At 41.7% G+C, this 23,369-nt stretch overlaps 1 protein-coding gene across 3 annotated transcripts in view; it reads right to left on the minus strand.

The window, feature by feature from the left end:
- Window positions 1-1,737: 1,737 nt before the first annotated feature.
- Window positions 1,738-23,369, minus strand: part of CEP128 (centrosomal protein 128) — a 409,764-nt gene continuing 388,132 nt past the window's right edge. For all 3 annotated transcript variants that reach the window (XM_054028732.1, XM_054028729.1, XM_054028731.1), the window contains 3 exons: window positions 22,557-22,670; window positions 15,963-16,071; window positions 1,738-2,594 (listed from right to left, as the gene is read on the minus strand). In XM_054028732.1, coding sequence (XP_053884707.1) covers window positions 2,488-2,594; window positions 15,963-16,071; window positions 22,557-22,670 — 330 coding nt within the window. In that variant the 3' untranslated portion in view covers window positions 1,738-2,487. The remainder of the gene's footprint in view (window positions 2,595-15,962; window positions 16,072-22,556; window positions 22,671-23,369) is intronic.

Consider the following 23,369-nt stretch of genomic DNA (forward strand, 5'->3'; position numbering starts at 1 on the left):
ATTTTCTGATTTTCCAACATTTCACCAGGCAGCTGGCTAAAGTGTTTTAAACACCAATTTCCAGCTGTGACCTGATTTAATTAAAAAATAAATTACAAATGCTGAATACATTTACAATTGGTTTAGTTTAGGGCAACTATGGACTGAGTTATTCCCATATTTCATGATGTCCATGCTCCTTCCTACTCTATGACAGAAACAAGTTTTCATTAACCTTATTTTCACTAGTAGAGAGGGGTTTTTTGTGTAGTTTTTTATTCTGGCTCTGACACAGCCATTGGGAGTGGAAGAGATGGATGACCCTGTTATGCTTTTCTGGCCTTTGAGGCAGGAAATGTGCCAGCAATCTGTAAAGGGCTAGTGCCAGCACTACTCCAGCCTACACTATGCACATCTAGAAGGCAAAGAGAATATCTTCAGAAAGGATAAGCCAATCTTTTATGAGACATAAGAAAAATAGTCAATAGCTGTTTTCATACAAAGAAGTTACAATATGCACATAAAATTATTGCAAAGCAATATTCGAGTGTATCTTCTCATCTCCCTTTCTGCAGAGTCTATGCGTTAATACCCTCAGCAATAAGGTGTGCTTGGAACAATGCTGAGTATAAGGGGCTTGCTCCAACAGACTCCCCACTGTCCCAGCTGTGAGCAGAATCTGTCTGCAGTAAACTCCTTAAAAGCATTGCCTGTTCCTTAGTTGGCACATCATGATCTGGAAACTGCTACTAAAGGTTCCATCTCTACTGACAGTGCTGGTAAAAGAGCCACAGTCTTTCAGAGAAGGAGAGGGCTCTCTATACAAGAAAAGGCTGACATAAATGAACTATTGCAATGTAATTCATATTACTCTGATACTCCCTGGTGTGTTTGGCCAGTATATTGGCCCTTTAAGGCACTTTAGTGGTGATTCAACATGGAATGTTGGAAGATAGGCATGTATCATAGAACTGAACCAGGACTGGTGCAAATAATGAAGATTCTAGAGATAGTGGAAGATGTTACAATAGTGGTTTGTTGGGGGCTTTAGTAAGCTAGGAAATGTATCAGATTTGAATGGAATGGGGTCCTCAGAAGCAGGAAGGACATCCAGAATTATGAATAATAAGTAACATTTTAAAATTAAGGTGAAATTTCAAAATACTTTATATAAAATAAAAAGTATAACTAAGTGGTTATTAGAATTTGCTTTTAAAAATGAACAATGTTTCATGCTCATATATAGCATCACCTTTCATCAAAGGTTTTCAAAGTGCTTAAAGATCTGTATCATCAGGTCATTCTGCAGGTGAGGAAACTGAGGCACAGAGAGGTTAAGTTATTAGCAAAAAGTCACAGAGTGACTTAGGAGAAGAGCTGAGAACCAGTCTTCCGACTGCCATTCTCTTACTCTAACCCAGGGGTCGGCAACGTTCGGCACGCGGCTCACCAGGGTAAGCACCCTGGCAGGCCGGGCCAGTTTATTTACCTGCTGACGCGGCAGGTTCGGCCGATCGCAGCCCCCACTAGCCGTGGTTCACCGTCCCGGGCCAATGGGGGCGGCGAGAAACGGCGCTGGCGAGCGATGTGCTGGCTGCGGCTTCTCGCCGCCCCCATTGGCCCGGGACGGCAAACCACGGCCCGTGGGGGCCACGATCGGCCGAAGCTACCGCGTCAGCAGGTAAATGAAACTGGCCCGGCCCGCCAGGGTGCTTACCCTGGCGAGCAGCGTGCCGAACGTTGCCGACCCTGCTCTAACCATTAGATAATACTGCCTTCTTGCCGTACCATTGGATTATAAGATATTATATTTTAGAAATAATTCTAAACCCCTACAATAGAGACAGTTTGGTGCAGTCTATGATCTAAAGTCCCTTCAACTTTGGGAAAATTTGGTTCTAGTTTTAAACTTTGCTGATTGGATTCTTTTCTAATAGTTAATGACCTGTTACATGGTTTTTATAAACTGAAATACCTAAAAGCATGTATATATTTTGCTACAACATATTATAAAGCCTCTTATAATATACTGGGACAAAAGTAATTTCTAGTAATTGTTTCTTGATTATTAATCATTATTAAATAATGCTTAAATTTAAGTGTCAACCAAATTTCCTTACACCTGTAATTTTGCTCTTAGCAAAAGTTTGTGTACTAGTTTTTCAGCTAGTAATCTTTAGAATCCATGTATGCTATAAGCAAGAATAAACTTTAGTCAGGCGAACTATAGAAATGAATGCAAAGAGGACAAAGCTTTATGCCATGAAACCCTTTGGCAGATGTGGTACATACCGTTATCTTCAGGTATAAATAGCCTCACTCCCCTGAAACAACTATGATGAACTTTCAGTCAATATTTGGCAATTGATAAGTTACTGAAGCTGCATCACTCCTGTAAGTGCAGCTGTGCTTGATTACAGACAGAATTATTATTGTTTTAAAACAATGGAGCAGAATTGAACCTCCAGCAAGGAAAGCTGTGGTGTTTTTGCATAATTTTTAGCTGCTCTAGTGCTTCTCTTTTTCTGCTTGTGACTTCATTTCATTGACAGCAATACTAATGGAATCTTCCTTGGTTGTATTTAAATCGAAAGGAATCATTCTTCTCATAAATGCTGGAAAGGAAAGAAAAAAGGAATGTGAGGAACCAATCAACCATCTGCAAAGAAATACTATCAATAGCTAGTATGTACATAGATTTGCTAGTGGCAGCTACCATAAGTTTGACCTGTGCTGTTCTTCACAGTCAGAATTTGTACATGCTTGCCTGATATACTACTACATGCAAAAAGTTATGTTAAATACAACATTTTGGTTACAAATTTAAAATTTTAAAGTCAGAAAATGCAAGTGATGATGGCACTCATACAGCAACATACTATGGTATACATTTATCAACACAGAGAGTAATATAAGCGCTTATTGGTCAAGAAAAACAGATTTTTTAAGTCCATCCAGGATTAACCTGGCTGAGTGAGTTTTGTTACACAGAGGAAGCCTTAACTTCTACTTTACCTGACATTTAAGAATTGTAATTATGTGCCTTCTATGCTGTATTTACACTTTGTTTGCATTTAATTTTGTAGTCTTTTTAATAAGAAAAAAAACGCAGAAAAACCCCAAAGAAAATACCCTTCTTAGTGGAACATTCTAGAGGAACAAATTGTATTGGCCCCAGTATTTTTATGACATCAGAATTAATGTATATGCACTTTAGGCGTGCATGTGTAATTTTTTTAATTCTTGGTTCTGCGTACTTCCACAAACTTAGCTTGAGTGCATGATATGGCACAAAGCCCCAAAGTAAATATGAACTAGATGCAGCATCTAGTAATTATCCATTGGTAAAAAGAACATTAACTGGATGATAAAGACTTGACAAGAGGCAGAGGCACCAAGTTATGAAACAGAATCAAACATCAGGCTTCTAGTTCTACAAAATGTCATTCTTGTACTGTCCACGCATGCATCACAAAAGTGTCAGAACACTGGGCCTTCCTGGCAGTTTGTTATAAACATGCTTAGTGTACGTTTTACAAACGGTACTGTAATAACTTAGCAGCTCCCATCTAGGAGCCATGTAACAAGGAACAAGTCTTCACTTTTTAATGTAGAATCCTTCAATTTCCAAAAGTGAAAGTAAAATCACTATCTTGATTCTTTGGCCCTTAATAAATCTTTGAATTGTCATTTTTCTGCACCAAAGAAACTGGAATTCTCTTAAGAATTATACAGTGTTTGCTTTCTAAGTGTGAAACCATCATTATTTGCCACAAACTTCTTTTCTGAATGTGCAGCCTCTTCTCTTCCACACTCATGTAAATCTGGAAAATTTCCATAGACCATATTAGAGAAGCACAGTCTACCAATCTCAGCACAAGACTGAAGACAGTCTTGTGTTCTTGAATTCTAATCCTGGCTCTGCTGCTGTCTCCCGGTGACCGTGGGCTAGTCATAAGTTAACTACTACTGGATGCACATCAATGAAATGGGGATAACTCTACTTACATCACAGCAAGGTTATGAGGCTTTGTTGTTTGAAAAAGGCTTTGCAGATGAAAAGCAATAGGTAAGTACTAAAACGTATTCAGTTTTGTTAGCTAAGGAGTCCCAAATCTGTGATGTGACTCCCGTTGCAGAACATAAAATTAAGAGGCCCCTTCATGCGAGACAATTCAAAGGAGTAATGATAATAATGAAAACCTAAGGGCTGTTTTGGATAAAAACACAGCCACCCCCCAGTGTGAGGCTGTGACAGGTTGGCAGGAAACATGAAGAGCACATTTTTCACTAATCTCTCAGTCATGGTACTATTTATTCTCTAAACATTTACAATGCTCATCTCCTAAGAAAACTAGAAATGCCTCATTCATAATGCAATTTCTTTTGGGAAATAAAGAGAAAAGCTATTAAAGAGAGACTGCTGGTAAAATTAAACAAATTTTTGCATTGTCATTTTTTGCAGCTACCAGGGAAAAATAAAAATAAAACACATATCAAGTTCCTCCCATAAGACCTAAGAACATAAGAACAGCTACACTGGGTCAGACCAATGGTCCATCTATCCCAGTATCTTGTCTTCTGACTGGCTAATGCCAGCTGCTTCAGAGGGAATGAACAGAACATACAATCATCGAGTGATCCATCCCCTGTCATCCACTCCCAGCTTTTGGGAATCAGAGGCTAGGGACACCCAGAACATAGGATTGCATCCCTGACCATCTTGGCTAATATCCATTGATGGACCTATTCTCCATGAACTGATCTAATTCTTTTTTGAACCCCATTATAGTTTTGGCCTTCACAACATCCTCTGGCAACAAGTTCCACAGGTTTGCTGTGCATTGTATGAAGAAATACTTCCTTTTGTTTGTTTTAAACCTGCTGCCTATTACTTTCATTGGGTGAACCCTGGGTCTTGGGTTATGTGAAGGAGTAAATAACACTTCCTTATTCACTTTCTCCACACCAGTCATGATTTTATAGACTTTTATCATATCCCCTCTTAGTCATCTCTTTTCCAAGGTTAAAAGTCTCAGTCTTTTTAATCTCTCCTCATGAGGAAGCTGTTCAATACCCCTAATCATTTTTGTTGTCCTTCTCTTTATCTTGTCCAATTCTAATATATCTATTTTGAGATGGGGTAATCAGAACTGCACGCAGTATTCAAGGTGTGGGCAAACCATGGATTTATATAGTAGCATTATGATATTTTCTGTCTCCCTTCTTAATGGTTCCCAACATTCTATTAGCTTTTTTGACTGTTGCAGCACATTGAGTGGATGTTTTTGGAGAACTATCCACAATGACTCCCAGATCTCTTTCATGAGTGGTAACTGCTAATTTAGGCCCCATCATTTTGTATGTATAGTAGGGATTATGTTTTCCAATGTGTGCATTACTTTGCATTTATCAACATTGATTTTCATCTGCCATTTTGTTGCTCAGTAACCCAGTTTTATGAGATTCCTTTGTAACGCTTCACAACCTGCTTTGGATTTAACTATCTTGAGTAATTTTGTATTGCCTGCGAATTTTGCCATCCTGCTGCTTACCCCTTTTTCCACATCATTTATGAATATGTTGAACAGCACTAGTCCCAGTACAGATCCGTGAGGGACACCACTATTTACCTCTCTCCATTCTGAAAACTGACCATTTTCTAATGCTCATCACATTCAGGGCTTTGTCTCACTGGTCTCTTCCCATTAAAGCTAATTTCATTTTGTAGGAGGGAGGAATGGTCTAGTGGTTAGTAAATCTGGGTTCAACTGGGCTTTGCCACATATTTCCTGTGTGACCTTGGATGTCACTTAGTCCCACTGACTTCAATCGGGCCAGAACTTCACTCTTAATCTTCATGTCGGTGGCCCAAATGGGGATAATACTATTTCCTTTATTCCACTGTTTGTCTTGTCTATTTAGACAGTAAGCAATTTGGGATAGAGTCTATGTCACAGTGTTTGAATAGAGTTTAGCAGTCTTTGTTGGGACCTTTTGGTGCAACCATAATATAAATAATAATAAAATAAAATAATAATCTGCAATAAGAAAAAGTCAGATAAAATGATGTTTTTCCATCTTTCCCACTAATGTGGGAAACTTGTAAACCATTCTGTCTACCACACCATGAGCACTACAAACTGAGCAGAAAAAGAAAGAAAATGGGAAATATAATAAATATATGGGCAACACTTTAGGGCTTTTTTGTTCTGGTTTATTAACAGCAGGAAGTGATAGACTCAGATGGATTTCAGGGAGCAGTAAGTTTCAGACACTAAGAATCTTCTAAGGCAAAAACCTGAATACTAGAGGAAAACACACAGTGAGTGGTATCTGGGCATAGAAACATTGCCTAGTATGTCTCACTTGGTTTGTAAGAGAGTACACTTCCAGCACTCTTCTTGCAAACACAGTTTATCTCTCTGGAACTATATGCTTGCAAAGTTGATGACATTTTCTACAAACTCAGGCCATGTCTACATTGGGAACACTTTACAAGTATAGGTATAGGTATATGAGTATAGGTATAGGCATATGATACTAGCTAAGTGCTCCTAGAGTAGACACAGTTTATACTTATACCAGGAACTCTTACCATTACAGCTTATTCTACCACACCTGAGCAAAGCAAGTTATACTAGCAAACAAGCACTTTTGTCAGCATAGCTGTATCTACACTACGGGCTTCTGCGGCACAGCTCCCACAATTTTATGAGAGATAACTCCTCATCACACCTGTGACTGACACAGCTCTGTTGGCAGAAATCTGTGGCATAGACCTGCCCTCAGCATGCAATTTTCAAAATGTTCCTGTCTTTGGTTAATTTCAAACTTTTAGCAGAGTATTACTGACAAACCAGATTTCAGAGTTTAGCCACTTTTGAGTTGTCTGGTTGAAAAAAATATAGTAATCTTTTCTTTTACAGTGGAAAAAGTCTATTCTTTTTTCATCATCCCACAGATAAAAAGGGCTTAACAGAACATTTCAGGTGTGTTTTTCCAGAGAGCTGAGAAGGTCTTAAAAGCAGTGATTTGCAATGCATATTATTTTCACTACCAGCTGGTAGCCAGTACAAAGGAATTTGTATATAGACTTATACAGATGTAACAGTAGACAGTTCCCGTTTGCCTTTCCAGTAATACAAGAACTAGCAGGCTCCTGATAAAATCAGAGGCAATAAAATTAAAACAAATAAAATAAATCCTCTTTTAATCCAATGTATAATTAACCTATGGAATTTGTTGCCATAAGATATTGAGGCAAAAAGTTCAGCAAAGATTTAAAAAAGGATTAGACACCTATGACTAAGAGCTGAATCTGCAGTTGCAGTAACTAAGATAAAAATTTTAACAGCTATCACCCTGTGCTTGAGATGTTCTTTCAAAATGTGGTCTCTAGGCTCATCTTCCTGGCCCATTGTTCCAACCACTTCACACCCATCTTTTCACCCCACTCTCTCCCTGTCCCCCATCTCCAATTTTACACCATATAAGGCCCTTCATCATTTAGTCCTAACTTGTCTTTCAAATCTAATTTCTTACTGCAACGTCATCCCCTGACTTTGGTCTGCCCATGATGTCTGCCTTGATCACAGCTTGCCTACTTTCCCCACATATGCCTTTGTGCTTTCTGCCATGCTGTCCCTTATTTCGATAAGAACTCTCCATCAAAATTGTCAAATCTCCCACTTTATTCTCTTTTACATCCCCCCTTAAAACTATCTTTGCTATGATGCAAACAAATCACTACTGTCTGCCAATATTTAGGTATGGCCTGTGACTAGAGGCATAGAGAAAGTCAGCACTACGGGGGGGGGGGGGGGGGTATGTGTTATAGTGGGAAGGACAAAGGTTCAGGATTACTTATTTTGCCCAGTGGTTAGTCCATCCCTACTATACACCATGGTAATATAAGAGTGCTATGCATCAGCAAAACCAACGGGTAATGGAATGCTGTGATCCCAGTTTTATGAGATCAGGAAGACTAACCACTATTTTCCTCTCTGCAGGCTTAGGGTATGAAAGCCTGGGATAGAGACACCCGTCAACAATATAAAGCCGAAAGGCTATATGACTTCTGGGAAATATTCCAGGTCAAAACCTTGAAACGATAAACTGTACAAACAGAAGGACAGGAATCAATTTACAGAACTAATGCAAAGCATCTGCAATTGTTAGAAGCTTAGTAATATAAAACTGCAGAAAAACACAGTGGCCATGAAAAAAGCAATTTCCGAGGATTATTCTATAGATAACAGCCAGTAGCTGATTTTTTTTAGACTAACCTTTTTTCAGTTGCAGCTGAAAATAATATGGACTGCAAACCATGTATCTAATGAGTGCCTTCTTGTCTAAATTATGCTCTCAGTTAAACCTCTTCCTTTCTAAGAACATGGGTATAGTAAGCAAAACTAGCACTCTATAAAATAGCTGGTTATGGAAAAGATATTGTAATTGTAGAAATTATAACAAAAACATGAAGACCAGACATGAAGCAGATGACTAATTGCTATCCCTTTCATTGACTGCTGTAATTAGCATCTCCATACTAAATATCTCTATAAATACACAGATTGCAGTTTATTTATTTTTTATCATTTATTTTCTTCTCTTTCTCTCCAACAATTTTACATAGATCAAGGTTTAATTCCAGAGTCACCTTCATTTCTAAATTATATCAAAATCGTCTTCTCTTCTACCCTACAATGATCTCTCCAAGTCAGGGCTGAACCACACTGGCAGGGAAACATAGGGGAAGCTTGTAGTGCTACTGGCTATACTGTTTTTGTTCTGCAGAAGACCTCAGTTCTCACGTTGTTAATCTGAAAACTTTCATCAGAATATAGGGAGAAAAATATAACATTATAAGGTCTAGCACACAGCTACTGCAAGTGACTGAGCAAAAATATTATTGGTTCAAATGGCTCAAGTCTAGTCTTCTGTTTCTGAACAAGCAAGGAGATAAATTAGCCACAGGTAATGAGTGACAAATGTGACAGACCCAGACCAGTGGGGTACAGGAGTCTGGTAGAGAGCAAATATACTGGTCACTGGATGAATAGTTTTCTGTTCCCTGAGTGACCAGAGAAGGGGCTGCACTAGAGTAATCAGGAACCTGCTAGAACCAGTTAAGGCAGGCAGGCTAATTAGGACACCTGGAGCCAATTAAGAAGAAGCTGCTAGAATCAATTAAGGCCCGCTAATCAGGGCACCTGGGTTTTAAAAAGGAGCTCACTTCAGTTTGTGGTGGGAGTGTGAGGAGCTGAGAGTGAGAGGGTGTGCTGCTGGAGGACTGAGGAGCACAAGTGTTATCAGATACCAGGAGGAAGGTCCTGTGGTGAGAATAAGGAAGGTGTTTGGAGGAGGCCATGGGGAAGTAGCCCAGGGAGTTGTAGCTATCATGCAGCTGTTACAGGAGGCACTATAGACAGCTGTAGTCCACAGTGCCCTGGGCTGGAACCCAGAGTAGAGGGTGGGCCTGGGTTTCTCCCAATTGACCTGGACTGTGGGTTCTTCCAGAGGGGAAGGCCTCTGGGCTGTTCCCCAACCCACATGGTGAATCTCTGAGGCAAGAAAATCTGCCAATAAGTGCAGGACCCACCAAGATAGAGGAGGAACTTTGTCACACAAAGTAAGAGACTCATTGTCGATTTTATTAAATACCCTGGGGCTCAGGAAAAGAAGATCAGATATGATTGTCAAAGCCTTAAATTAGTGCTGATAAATATCACTGCTTGAAATTAAAAGTGCATGGAGCTGCGTATGCCACTGAGGTCATTCAAATGATTGATTTACTACCTGCCTTTCAATGGTGATGGCTAAGTCCACGATTTTGTCATGGACAGATCATGGGCAATAAACAAAAATTAATAAAAACATCCCTGACAAAATGGGGATGGAAGAGGATCCAGCACCCTGTCCCTGCTGCAGTGGCTAGGAGCTGCAGTGACCCCAGTGCCTGGGAGGGGTCCCCAACACCCTGCGGGGCTGGGAGTTGCGGGGGGGGGGGGGGGGAGATGGCTGCCAGCAGTGGAGTCTGGGTAGTTGCGGGGGGAGAGGAGGCTCTGCTCGCGTCAACTGAGCAACTGCAGGGCGGCTGAGGAGCTGCGGGGGCCTGCCGACCCGTGGCCGCTGAGCAGTTTCGGGGTCCCTCTGCCGTTGGTAGCTGGAAGCTGCCGGGGGGCTCTGGCTACTCTAAGTGGCTGAGCCACTGCAGGGGGGACTCCTGCCAGCAGGGGCCGCTCAGGGGTCACCAGCGGCAGCTGGTCAGTTGTGGGGGTCTCACTGCCCGCAGCTGTGGGAGTGTCCCCTGCCATCCGTGGAGATCCCCAATGTCATGGAGATCACTGGAAGTCACAGATTCCGTGACATAATCTTAGTCTTAGTGATGGCAAGAAGAGTTGGTTATGTGAATTGCTGCCATAATATTTCACAGTCCTCAAAAATTCTGGAAATAACTTAGGACCTTCAGTTCTCTGATTGATGGAGATTAGGCTTACCATATAAGTGACACATCAAGTTTGGAAAGAGATACTAATGGTTTTGGAGGAAACTCATTTTCTTGACGAAGGTAAAGACCATCACAATAGCAGCTACTATTAAGAGGGTAAGCAATCAGTACACTGAAAAATTAAAATTAAAAAACCTAATCATGTGAATAAAAACTGTGTATTCCTTCAGAATCAACTAGCACAAAAGAGCACAAAACAAAGATTCTAAAGCCTTTCTCCTTACAGAGCCTTAAAAACCTGACTAAAAGACTCCTACAGAATAGGCAAGAGAAACTAAAACTATGAAAAGATTTTGTATTCAATTCCTTTCCATTAAGAATAAAGAAACAAGAAAATCTGAGACAAGATTTTTGTTGGTAATTCAAAGTCAGGCCGGACGGCTGCAAGAGGGTCTGGGAAAACAGGTATGTTAGCCCTAGAATGCTAAAGGCCCTTTTTCCGACAAGCTGGGAAGGGGTTACTTCAGGTCAGTTAGGGACACCTGAGTCCAATTAAGGGCTGCCTGAAACCTGTTAAAACATCTCTCCTAGTGGGTGGCGGACAAACTGCTGCAAGGCTGGCGGCAGCAGGGAGATAGGCTTCTCCAGTGTGGGAGACACCCAAACCCAGTGCCTGTTTAGGGGAAGGACTGACACCCTGGGCCAGCAACAGGACAACAGCTGCTCCAGTGAGGGGGCCAGGGAAAGAGTACTCCTTAGGCCTGCCCCGAGACCTACTGGGAAGGCTCTGAGAAACAAACGCCAAAAAGGGAAGAAAGACCCACTCCAGAGTGGCGCTGATTTATCCCAGGCCAGAGGAGGGAGCGTTAAGTCTGGCGAGGCAGAAGGGGTGCCTTGCCACATGTGGTGTCAGGAGTGGCATTGCATTGGCACTGAGAACCATCCCAGGGCAAGGTAAATCACCTCCCCTGCCCCAAAATGGACAAATGTAGTGAGGGCACTGGTGCAGGCCACAGCAGCACAAGAGGCTACCAGGGCTCAATTGACCACCCAACAGGAGTTGGTATGACTGCAAAAGGAAACGAATCAGATGCTGATCACAGAATGTCAGGGTTGGAAGGGACCCCAGGAGGTCATCTAGTCCAACCCCCTACTCAAAGCAAGACCAATCCCCAGACAGATTTTTGCCCCAGATCCCTAAATGGCCCCCTCAAGGATTGAACTCACAACTCTGGGTTTAGCAGGCCAATGCTCAAACCACTGAGCTATCCCTCCCCCCCCAGGCAGCCCAGGATCGAGCCACCCTGCAGGAGGTCGTGAGCCAGCTGAAGGCCCTGACCACTCTGACACATGGCCTTAATGAGACGCGACCCCTAAGGGCCAGGAGTTACCTGCAAAAGATGACGGTGGAAGATGATATGGAGGCCTTTGAGAGAACGGCTCTACATGAGGCCTGGCCCCAAGACCAGTGGGCCAGCATCCTTGCCTCTTTCCTGTGTGGGGAAGCCCAGAAGGCCTACTATGACATAGCAGCAGAAGCAGCCACAGATTATCCCCAGTTGAAGGCAGAGATCCTGGCGAGATCTGGGGTGACGACCGCTATAAGGGCCCAGAGGTTCTATGAGTGGAGGTACCAGGACGGCAAAGTGCTGAGGTCACAATTATTCGACCTGATCCATCTAACACGGAAGTGGCTGTGCCCAGAGATCAACAGCATGGAGAAGATGATAGAAATCATAGTGTTGGACAGGTTCATGAGAGGATTACCACCAGACCTATGAGGATGGGTTAGCCAAAATGACAATATGGGAAACGCCTCCCCAACCAATTATAAAAGTTAAGAAAAACTAAGTAAGCAGCAATCGTTCAGCCACATTTATATTCTTAGAAAGGAACTTTCCCCATATGATGTTGAATGCAGATATACCATAATGATTACAGTGGGATCAATGCTCTTATCAAGCAGCCGCTTTTTTTTTTTTTTTTCCTGCAGAGAGTTTAGTTCTGCTGAAAGGTTTCTAATTAGCTCTAGAAAATGAATTCCACTGTTCAGCCAAAGAACAGGTGCATCGTAGGGAGTGGCCATTCAAGCTTACTCCACGTTACTCTACTCCAGCATTTTGCTCTACCCCGGTGGAACCACTCCTCTAATGCTTGAAGAAGAATTCCATTTCTAGGACCATTCAATGTTTTGCTCTTTGCCTCATGTGGTTGTGATATTTTGATATGGCCCCTTTTCAGGTATGATTCAAGTATGTCCCCTGAATCAGGTAGCTCACTGCTACTTCCCATACAGAAATCCATGAATGTTATAAAAATGATAGTTGCTAATTGTGTTTTCAGTTCTTATTTGGAAGAAAATCATATTTAATCAAGGATAGATGTAATAATACACAAACAAAGACTCCACATTTGTATTTACCCCATCACTACAAAGTAGGGCTGTCAATTAATCACAGTTAAGTCAAGTGATTAATGCAAAACAAATTAAGTACATTAAAACTAGTTTTGATTAATCAGAGTTTTAATCGCATTCTTAAACAATAATAGAATACAAATGTAAATTTATTATAAATATTTTTGGATTTTTGTCTACATTTTCAAATATACTGATTTCAGTTACAACATTGAGATAGTTACTAGATTGCACTGCAAGACAGACTGTGTCAGGACTTCCACCTAAAAAACAAAGTATCTCCTCTGATTCTGTGGTGAAATTTCTTGTGCTGTGTAGGTATAAGAGCTCAGATGTGCTGAAGCAGCAGACCAAGGCAGAATAAATTGGTAGATTTTCTGTAGGGTTTCACAGAAGTATGTTATAGTGTTTCATCTGATTGATACTAAATTAAGAGTGACTGTCAAAGATTCATAACCAAGGACTGTAACAGAAGAAGTATGATGAAACGACGATGATAATCCCATACACTATGCAATCAATATCGTTTGTGAAGTGCTATAAAAATGAAGATTGCTATGGAAGTACTAATTATCACTTTACAGGATCAGAGATGGCCCATAGTTTTGCAAGGCCCTTTGTCAGGTAACATAAATGAATGCAATCCAGTTCCCTCTCTATATAGCTATCTTACCGCCACCCCACACACAGAGGGATGGAATATAAAATTGTTTCCCATCCCCCTCATCACTTTCTGCCTGCCTGTAATCCTCACTCAGGGTCTGGCAACCTTCGGTCTGCCAATATTTTAACAAAGGGTTCCAACCAAAACATTGTTTTTATATTAGTCTGCAAGAAGCCCTGTCTTGGGTCAGAGAGGAAGAATAAAGGATTGGCAAATCTATTTGTTTACTTTCCAAAATTGTTTCTCAGAACCACAACTGCTGAAGTAGGTAAAAATTACTTGGCTAATAAACTCCTATAAATGCCACTCATAGAGAATATCTTTACTCTGTGTGAAGGACATGGGGATGCCTGTAATCGTATATGAATATTATATATTGTGGTTGATTGGTGTTGTATGTTTTTTGCTATAGGATTGCAAGAGGTTAATTCAGACAGGGGTTATTTGCACATGTGCAGGAAAGAGAACAATAGCTTCAGATAGCTCCACTTGCTGGTATTTAAAAGATAATATCGGGTCATTTACCTTTTAAATTTTACCTCATAGACTTTAAGGTCAGAAAGGACCATCGTGATCACCTTGTCTGACCTCCTGCACATTGCAGGCCACAGAACCTCACCCACCCACTTCTGTAATAGACCCCTAACCTCTGGCTGAGTTACTGAAGTCCTCCAATCATGGTTTAAAGACTTCAAGTTAGAGAATTCACCATTTACACTATTTTAAACCTGCAAATGACCTGTGCACCATGCTACACAGAAAGATGAACCCCGCCCCCCCTTTCAGGGTCTCTGTCAATTTGTCTTGGGGGAAAATTCCTTTACGACTCCAAATATGGTGATCAGTTGGACTCTGAGCATGTCGGCAAGACCCACCAGGCAGATACCTGGGAAGGAATTCTCTGTAGTAACTCAGAGCCCTCCCCATCTACTGTCTCATCTCCGGCTGTTGGGGATTTTGCTACTGGCAGTCGCCGATGGGCCATATACCACGGTAGGTAGTACCATCCCCTCCATCAACTTATCAAGTTCAGTCTTTAAGGCCAGTTAGGTTTTTTGCCCCCACTGCTCCCCTTGGAAGGCTATTCCAGAATTTCATTCCTTTGATGGTTGGAAACTATCACTTAATTTTGAGCCTAAACCTGTTGATGGTCAGTTTATAGCCATTTATTCTTGTGTTCACGGTGCTTAACTTAACTTAAATAACTCCTCTGGGGAGCAGACTGAACTTCAAGTCCCCAGAGGTTGGGGTATCTGGGATAAGCTTGCCTACCTAAGCCTATAGGGAAAACTGATGTATGTGTAGACCTCTTATTGTGTTTCAAAACCTTTTGTCATGACATGCTGTGCATCTACTGTTGTGGTTAAACAATACTTGGTTTTGAAAAGATTGTTCTGGGTAACTATTTACCATTGGTCATAGCTCAGAAGGGAAGAACCAAGGTAGCCAAATTCACTGGGTCTGCTGAGCAATCATAGTTGGTACAGAGTGCGGCACCCTTGTGAGACAGTTTAAGAGTGACAGAACCACAGGATTCCACACTGAGGAGGTGAGGACTCAAGGCCTGTCACCTGTATGGGGGCACTCAGAGAGACCAAAGAGGGATGAAAGGTGCAGGTAGCACTGAACTCTGACACTGTTTCAGAAAAATACGGAGTACAATGCTTCAAATGTATAATACAGCATTCAACCTGTATATGTTGAAATTATTTGGGGGTGTATGTGACAAAATTGTAGGGGTATCATTCTCCAGAATTTAAAAAAAAAAAAAAAAAATCTGATGCCTGCTGCAAACTGGCCTGTTCCAGAGACCAAATAATCTCTTCAGAGGTATTTTTGTAAGTCAGTTGTGGCAGAGATGGTTTAGTAGTGTTCAGAAAAGAATCAACTTCATCAGAGTTGGAACTCATCATCCCTTCAGAATCTCCCATTCATCACATCACTTCCTCTTTGAGAGACTGCCGCAGCCTCTTGTGACCTGTTATGCATAAACTCATGGGCTGGAAGTTGCAACCAAACAGCAACTTTCCAAAAAAGGAGGTAATGGACAGGGAATTCTGCTTCTGCTGTTACACTCCACTGGCACGAATGTCAGACAGAATAATTAATAGGAATTCGTAGGGGGTGCTTTGGTTGGGTATCTGCATGTGACCTGAAAATGCAGTGTCTTTTAAATCTAAGGTTCCCACTGCCAGGATTCATATTACAATGCATGTAATTTTCTTTCTTCTGGACTTTGCTGACAAAATGCAGTATTTCCAAATGGAAAAAATCCCAGTGTGACATAGCACTAACTAGGTAAAGCAATAAATTCAGTGCCTGAAGCTGAAAGCCAGCAAGAATCCTATGATGATTTCAATGGGGTCTCTGTCATTCCACTAAAATAGTTTTAAAAGCAGAGGATACCCCAATTGTGTTGTGGAGTTTTCCTAATAAATAACAATACTTACAGCCTGAATCTGAAAGCAGTGAGCTAGACATAAAGCTGGTTTTAGTCCGCCAGTTGGAGGAGAGAGTTGCCGCTTGTATGTCAGAAACATCAGCATCCATTTTCTCATCCTAAGAAAGGCAATGAACATGCTTTCTGTGAAAAATTTGCATTACTTAAGTTATATATCTCCTTATTTACTGAGATTAAAAACTGCCTCCAGTTTAGTTATACACGGAGATGGTATTTTTTAGCATGAAACTGAAATGCTGATTCCAATCCCCAGAACATAAATCTTGTAGTTAGGTTTACATCTGATTTTTGTCCCAAATTTCTTGCCCTTGTCAACATTCAGAAGTCCTAGAAAGAAGCTACTTTCCCTGCTTTGCCCAGGGAGCTTGGCCATTTCTTGCCACTATAACGAGCTGTATAAATGTGGCATGTTTCCTTTCCTGTATAATCACATCTAGACCCCAGAATGAAACAGAAGGACAGAACATGCATGCATTGATGACACAACTGAACACTGATCCACATCAACTTGTTCCAACAAGAAATCTAAGTAACTGCAAAACTCAAATCCATTTTCCCCTTCCATTAATTAAATCCAAAACTTTTAAATACAGGTTTGATATTTCACCTATGAAAACCTGAAATTGCTTTTCCATTTTTCCTCCCAATTTTAAAATAAAGTAAACTACCATATATGCTGTTCTTATTTATACAGTAAAGAGCATCTGGATATGTGCATACAACATATTACTTTGTTGAGAGGAGGCACTTGGTCTAGAGGCTAGAGTAGAACATTTAAACAATGCAATTTAACCAAAAATATCTGGAAATGTGTTTTAGCATTGAAGCAAGGGGTCTTTAGATATATTGCTCTCCAAAACAAGATTAACAGGTTGGCTTAGTTTCTAATTACTTTATTTCTTCAGATGAGAAGGGATGATAACACTCATATGTATTGGTTCATGGAATACTACACTTTGCTACTCAATTTCCTCATAAAAAGCATCAGGGGATTTTCTTAAAAGCATCCTGCAATTTATCATTCTTAGTAGTATTACACTTTGGAAACCGCCTCCCCCCCCAGCATTAATTTAGAGACTAAAAGGGAGCTTTTGTCCCATTAATGTACAGGGGATTTGCTCCTATTAATACTAATGGGAATTACACATATTAATCCCCTTGTATGTCAATGAGGGACTTGGTACACTAGACTATACATCCTACAGTAATAACCTTTAAAAGAAAAAACAAATTTCAGGATTTTTTCCTGAATATGGAACTGTAAAGCTGTTCTTCCTTCATCTTCACTCCCTCCAAAAATCCAATCTTAAAACAGACCTATTAACAAGCAGTACTTGAGGTGAATACTTCACCTGCAATCTCTGCATTGCAACAAGCCTCTCCATTTGCAGAGTTGGCAGCTTCTCTGTTACACCCTTTTCCCAGACCCTTCATGGTTTTGCTTTTTGTTGTTGTCATTGTTTGCATATTTAGGTTGTAAGCTGTTCAGGGCAGGGAACTTTTCTTAAAATGTTCAGTTCTACGTAGCATAGTGCCCATCACTGTGAATTTTCTCTCTCTTATTTCATTTTGTTATTCTACATATTGTTTTATTATCAGTCCTATTACTGTGTTCTACCCTTCCTCCTGCTCCCTTCCCCTACCCTCAGTTCTCTTTTCTCCACTATCTTTCAGCCCCCCGATTGACAGTTCTATGCTTATTTTTACTCAGCCCACTCCCCACCTCCCCCATTGCAGTAAATCTGACATTTTTATCTGTCCAGATAGCACTTATAACTTGTCCTGATCTTCTAAGCAACCGGGTTTTTTACAGCCTGACATGAGCCTAAATTCAATAGATGAAATTACAGAGTATGGGAGGGAGGTGAGAAAGAGAGGAGCCAACTGAAAACAAAGGGATGGGGCAAAATTGATCTTGGAATAGCAATCTACAAAGAGTGATCATGCACCTTCTGGTTTGTGTTTGTTTTTATTTTTGTTGCTTAAAATAAAATAATCAGGTCCAAAAGTGAGACCAAATAGTGCCTTCTCTGAGATTAATGTCAGAAAGCAAGCTGAAAGAAGCACATTCGGTAAGGAAGGGCTTAAAGGTCATATAGGAGGACAGAGGCTGACTGAGGCAAAAAGCTGTATGTAAAAAGGTTGATATGAGGCTACTGCACACCACAGAAGCTCTTTATAAAAACTCCCTTTTAAAATACACTTCCTTATCACTTACCAAATACTTGGCTACTTTATACAGTGAGTGTAGTGCACTGTATATAAAGTGTGAATTGAAACAGTTAGCAAGCAGGAACTTTGATCTCTCTAGATCGTGCTCTCTTCCATAAGGCTGAGTGATAGAATAGCTAATGATAAATGGTAACAGTAACATAACGAAGCAGAACAATAGTGTATTTGAGGCAGATAAGACAATTCAGTGCAGGGTAAGAAATGCAAGCAATAAAGAGGGATTTCTTGAACTAAGCCAGGCTGATCACTGAAATCAGATTAGCACCCTTCTGTTACCTGCTTTTGAACATTCCGTTCTATTTGCAACAGCTGTGACAGCAAAGACGACTATATATTGTGCAAAAAACAAATTAGGCCTGACTAAAGGGAAGCCAGGAAATGTTTCCTGTTGTCTAAAGAAAGGGGAAATTATTATTTTGGAATAAGCCAAGTATTGGGTTCTTAATATAAATTCAGATCAAGCCAGCACAGTGACCTCAGTCAGCTTAGTGCAATATTGCATTATACTCTCAGCTGATGCAGGCCTTGCTGCCAGCCAGCATTTCAACAGGTTTCCAAATCTGGTAATTGCTGATGGCAACTGCTGTGGAGGGACATGAGAAGTGGGGGAAGGTTAACTCCAGCACTTGAACTGAAATGGATGCTGTCTTGCACACTTTCTGTTAGTCCTTCCCTATAGAAGTATAGCTTGGACATGTCAGAGAAGTCATGGGCTTCTTACTATAGATACACTGTCAGCTGGATGTCAATACCCAGAACACCTCTCTTATTTCTCTGCCAGAGGAAATAGATCAATAATTCCACGCTTATGAGCTCAGAATCTGTAGACATTACATATGACCCCAAAACAAAACAAAGCCCCCCAAATAAAACTAAATCATTGAACATAGCTTGGAGTCTTCATAGAATCATAGAAGAATAGGGTTGGAAGAGACCTTAGGAGGTCATCTAGTCCAACCCCCTGCTCAGAGCAGGACCAACACCAACTAAATCATCCCAGCCAGGGCTTTGTCAAGCTGGGCCTTAAAAACCTTTAAGGATGGAGATTCCACCACCTCCCTAGCTAACCCATTCTAGTGCTTCACCACCCTCCTAATGAAATAATTTTTCCCAATATCCAACCTAGACCTTCCCCACTGCAACTTGAGATTACTGCCCCTTGTTTTGTCATCTGCCACCACTGAGAACAGCCTAACTCCATCCTCTTTGGAACCCCCCTTCAGGTAGTTGAAGGTTGCTATCAAATCCCCCCTCACTCTTCTCTTCTGCAGACTAAATAAGCTCAGTTGCCTCAGCCTCTCCTCGGAAGTCATGTACCCCAGCCCCCTAATCATTTTCGTTGCCCTCCGCTGGACTCTCTCCAATTTGTCCACATCCTTTCTGTAGTGGGGGCCCCCAAACTGGATGCAATACTCCAGATGTGGCCTCACCAGTGCCAAATAGAGGGAAATAATCACTTTCCTCAATCTGCTGGCAACTCTCCTACTAATGCAGCCCAATATGCCATTAGCCTTTGTGGCAAAAAGGGCACACTGTTGACTCATATCCAGCTTCTTGTCCACTGTAATCCCCAGGTCCTTTTCTGCAGAACTGCTTCTTAGCCAGTCGGTCCCCAGCCTGTAGCAGTGCATGGGATTCTTGCATCCTAAGTGCAGGACTCTGCACTTGCCCTTGTTGAACCTCATCAGATTTCTTTTAGCCCAATCCTCTAATTTGTCTAGGTCACTCTGGACCCTATCCCTACCCTCCAGCATATCTACCTCTACCCCCAGTTAAGTGTCATCCGCAAACTTGCTGAGGGTGCAATCCATCCCATCATCCAGATCATTAATGAAGATGTTGAACAAAATTGGCCCCAGGACCAACCCGTGGGACACTCCGCTTTATACCAGCTGCCAACTAGACATAGAGTTGTTGATCACTATCCGTTGAGCCCGACGATTTACCCAGCTTTCTATCCACCTTATAGTCCATTCATCCAATCCATACTTTTTTAACTTGCTGGCAAGAATACTGTGGGAGACCGTATCAAAAGCTTCGCTAAAGCCAAGATATATCATGTCCACCATTTTCTCTCTATCCCTAAAGCCAGTTATCTCATCATAGAACGAAATCAGGTTGGTCAGGCATGACTTGCCCTTGGTGAATCCAGGTTGACCGTTCCTGATCACCTTCCTCTCCTCCAACTGCTTCAAAATGGATTTCTTTAGGACCTGCTGCATCATTTTTCCGGGGACTAAGGTGAGGATTACCGGTCTGTAGTTCCCTAGAATCTCCTTCTTCCCTTTTTTAAAGATTGGCATTATAGCTGCCTTTTTCCAATCATCCGGGACCTCCCCCAATCACCACATGTTTTCAAAGGTAATGGTCAATGGCTCTGCAATCATATCAGCCAACTCCCTCTGCACCCTCAGATGTATTGCACCCGGCCCCAGGGACTTATGCATGTCCAGCTTTACTAAACAGTCGTTAACCTGTTCTTTCACCACTGAGGGTGGCTCACTTCCTCCCCATACTGTGCTACCCAGTGCAGCAGTCTGGGAGCTGACCTTGTCTGTGAAGACTGAAGCAAAAAAACCATTGAGCACTTAATCTTTTTCCACATCATCTGCCACTAGGTTGCCCCCCCCATTCAGTAAGGGTCACACACTTTCCCGGACCTTCTTCTTGTTGCTAACATACCCGTAGAAACCCTTCTTGTTACCTTTCACATCCCTTGCTAGCTGCAACTCCGATTGTGCTTTGGCCTTCGCGACTACAGCCCTGCATGCTCGAGCAATGTTTTTATACTCCTCCCTAGTCATCTGTCCAAATTTCCACTTCTTGTAAGGTTCCTTTTTGTGTTTAAGCTCACTGAAGATTTCTCTGTTAACCCAAGCTGGTCACCTGCCATATTTACTATTCTTTCTACACATCAGGATGGTTTGTTCCTGCACCCTCAATAAGGCTTATTTGAAATACAGCAGCTCTCCTGGAGTCCTTTTCCCCTCATATTAGCCTCCCCCGGGATTCTACCCATCAGTCCCCTGAGGGAGTCCAAGTCTGCTTTTCTGAAGTCCAGGGTCTGTATTCTGCTGGTCTCCTTTCTTCCTTTTGTCAGGATACTGAACTCGACCATCTCACGGTCACTGCTGCTCAGGTTGCCACCCACTTTTACTTCCCCTACCAATCCTTCCCTGTTTGTGAGCAGCAGGTCAAGAGAAGCATGGGAAACTTGACTAGAGTTTGAACACTGGCCTGCAAAATAGTTGAAAGAAAGCACGTTTCGCTTTGTCTCTGTTGTTTTGTGAGAATATTGGTAAGGACCTTTTGTTTTATTTTGGTCTTTGCCATCATCTGTTGCCTGTTTCTGTGTGTGATAAGTTGTATCTCTCTGACGGCCAGCTGGGTTAAAGGCAGGGTGCCCCTCTCTGGTCTTGGATATCTTTCTTTGGAGGGCAGCAGGACTGTAGTCTGGGTTATGTACCTGGGATACATAACTCTTAGGGAGTCTGCCCTCTTCTGGTCAGGGCTAAAATAGTCCAAAAGAAAAAGGCAAAGATGTCCATGGCTCACAAATGGGCCGGGTCCCTGCAGCCTCCTGCAGGGTAAAGGCCAATAGTCCTTGGGAGGAAGATCTGGGCTCCTTATCCCTTGCATGTCCAAACAACCCTGGCTGAATCCCAGAGCTTCACAAAGAAAAGTAAGGAAAAGCTGGTCCCTCTTTTTCATCAGAGGGTTCAGTGTGGCTGGTGCTCTCAAGCATTTTTTTCAGCAGACAGCCTGTTGCCTGGGACCAGGGAGCTCTGTGCTCTAGTGCAGTTTTTACCAGATGCTACCCAGCGTGAACCTGGATCCCCCCTTTTTAAGGACCCATCCTTAAAAGATTCATGAGCTCTTTAACTCCTTCTTGACTGGTGCAGGAAGCTGCCCTGCCACCCTGTGCCACAAGAAATGCTCTATTTCCAGTTAAAGGAAGTTGCTATTAGCAGTGTAACCAATGAGAAGTGACATGATGAATGAGCACTTTGCTATAAGTAGATGAGGTTGGTAGCTGAGAGAGGGGATGAGGGTACTTTTCACTTGGGGAATTGGGGAAAATTAGGTCTCTAAATTTACCTTTTAAGTTAGAGGACCAGAAGGAAAGCAAATAGAAAAAGTGCAATGGGGTGTTTCTAGGGAATAAATGCTGACAGAGCTGGGGCCCATTTGGCTGCACACTTGGCAGGCAAGGCCTGATAAGCGAAGCAGAAACATTGCTCATATCGGATTTTAGTCAATGCCTGCAACTTGAGCTAATCTCCATAAAATGCGCATCTGCTAGTGACTGAATGCAAGAGGGAACGACACAAGAGAAAGGAGACAGACATACTTTGAAGTTTTTGATTCTGCGCTTTGAATCCTCCAGCTGCTGCTGCAGAGAGCCCACAATTTCCTTGTATTTAGTGTATCTCTCTTCAATTATCTCCCTCTGACGATGAGATTCCTGGAAACACATAAAAAGGTCTGACTGTTTTTGTTTGTAAGGTGAGAGAGTAGCTAAAGAAAGAAACCTAGTCTGCTCATGTAAATAAGAGTATCACTAATAGACATTCAAAACAGTAAGGGCTGATTAAATACTGGCGTTCAGGGCTAGAAATATAGGACCCCTATTGCCTTGCTGGTGATGAAGGTGTAAGAGGCTCTCTACAGAACCCTGACGTTAAGATGAAAGCAATCAAATTTAAAAATAAAAGGCTTTTTCCCCTTTGCTAATTAATATTGATTAATCAATGATTCTTTACAACTTCCCCCCAGAACTAAATCATATCATGGAATTCAGTATATTTCTTTCATGGGGGAAAAACAAAATTAATTAGGAGTATTTAGATACAGCTGCCTTTGTGTAGCTCATAAAGAATTTTTTTATAAATTACGGTACTGATTGCATATGACTCCAGTTAAGATCCATCATATTTTTGCAGCTAGGGAGGAGCTCTGTTGGAAAGGTTGTGGGGTAAAGGGAACATACTTGCACATGTGGTGGTTGTGTCCAGGAATTAGACAGTTTGGAGAGGAAATTATTAAAGAGATTCACTTCATGACAAAATGGCAGCTTCCTAGAGAGCCCCATATCTGCTTACTTAATGCTCCAGTAAAGATCTACATTTTAAATGGAACAACAAATTAATTTTTTTTTTATTGT

This window comes from Malaclemys terrapin, chromosome 4 (assembly GCF_027887155.1).
Source record: "Malaclemys terrapin pileata isolate rMalTer1 chromosome 4, rMalTer1.hap1, whole genome shotgun sequence".
Lineage (NCBI taxonomy): Eukaryota > Metazoa > Chordata > Testudines > Emydidae > Malaclemys > Malaclemys terrapin.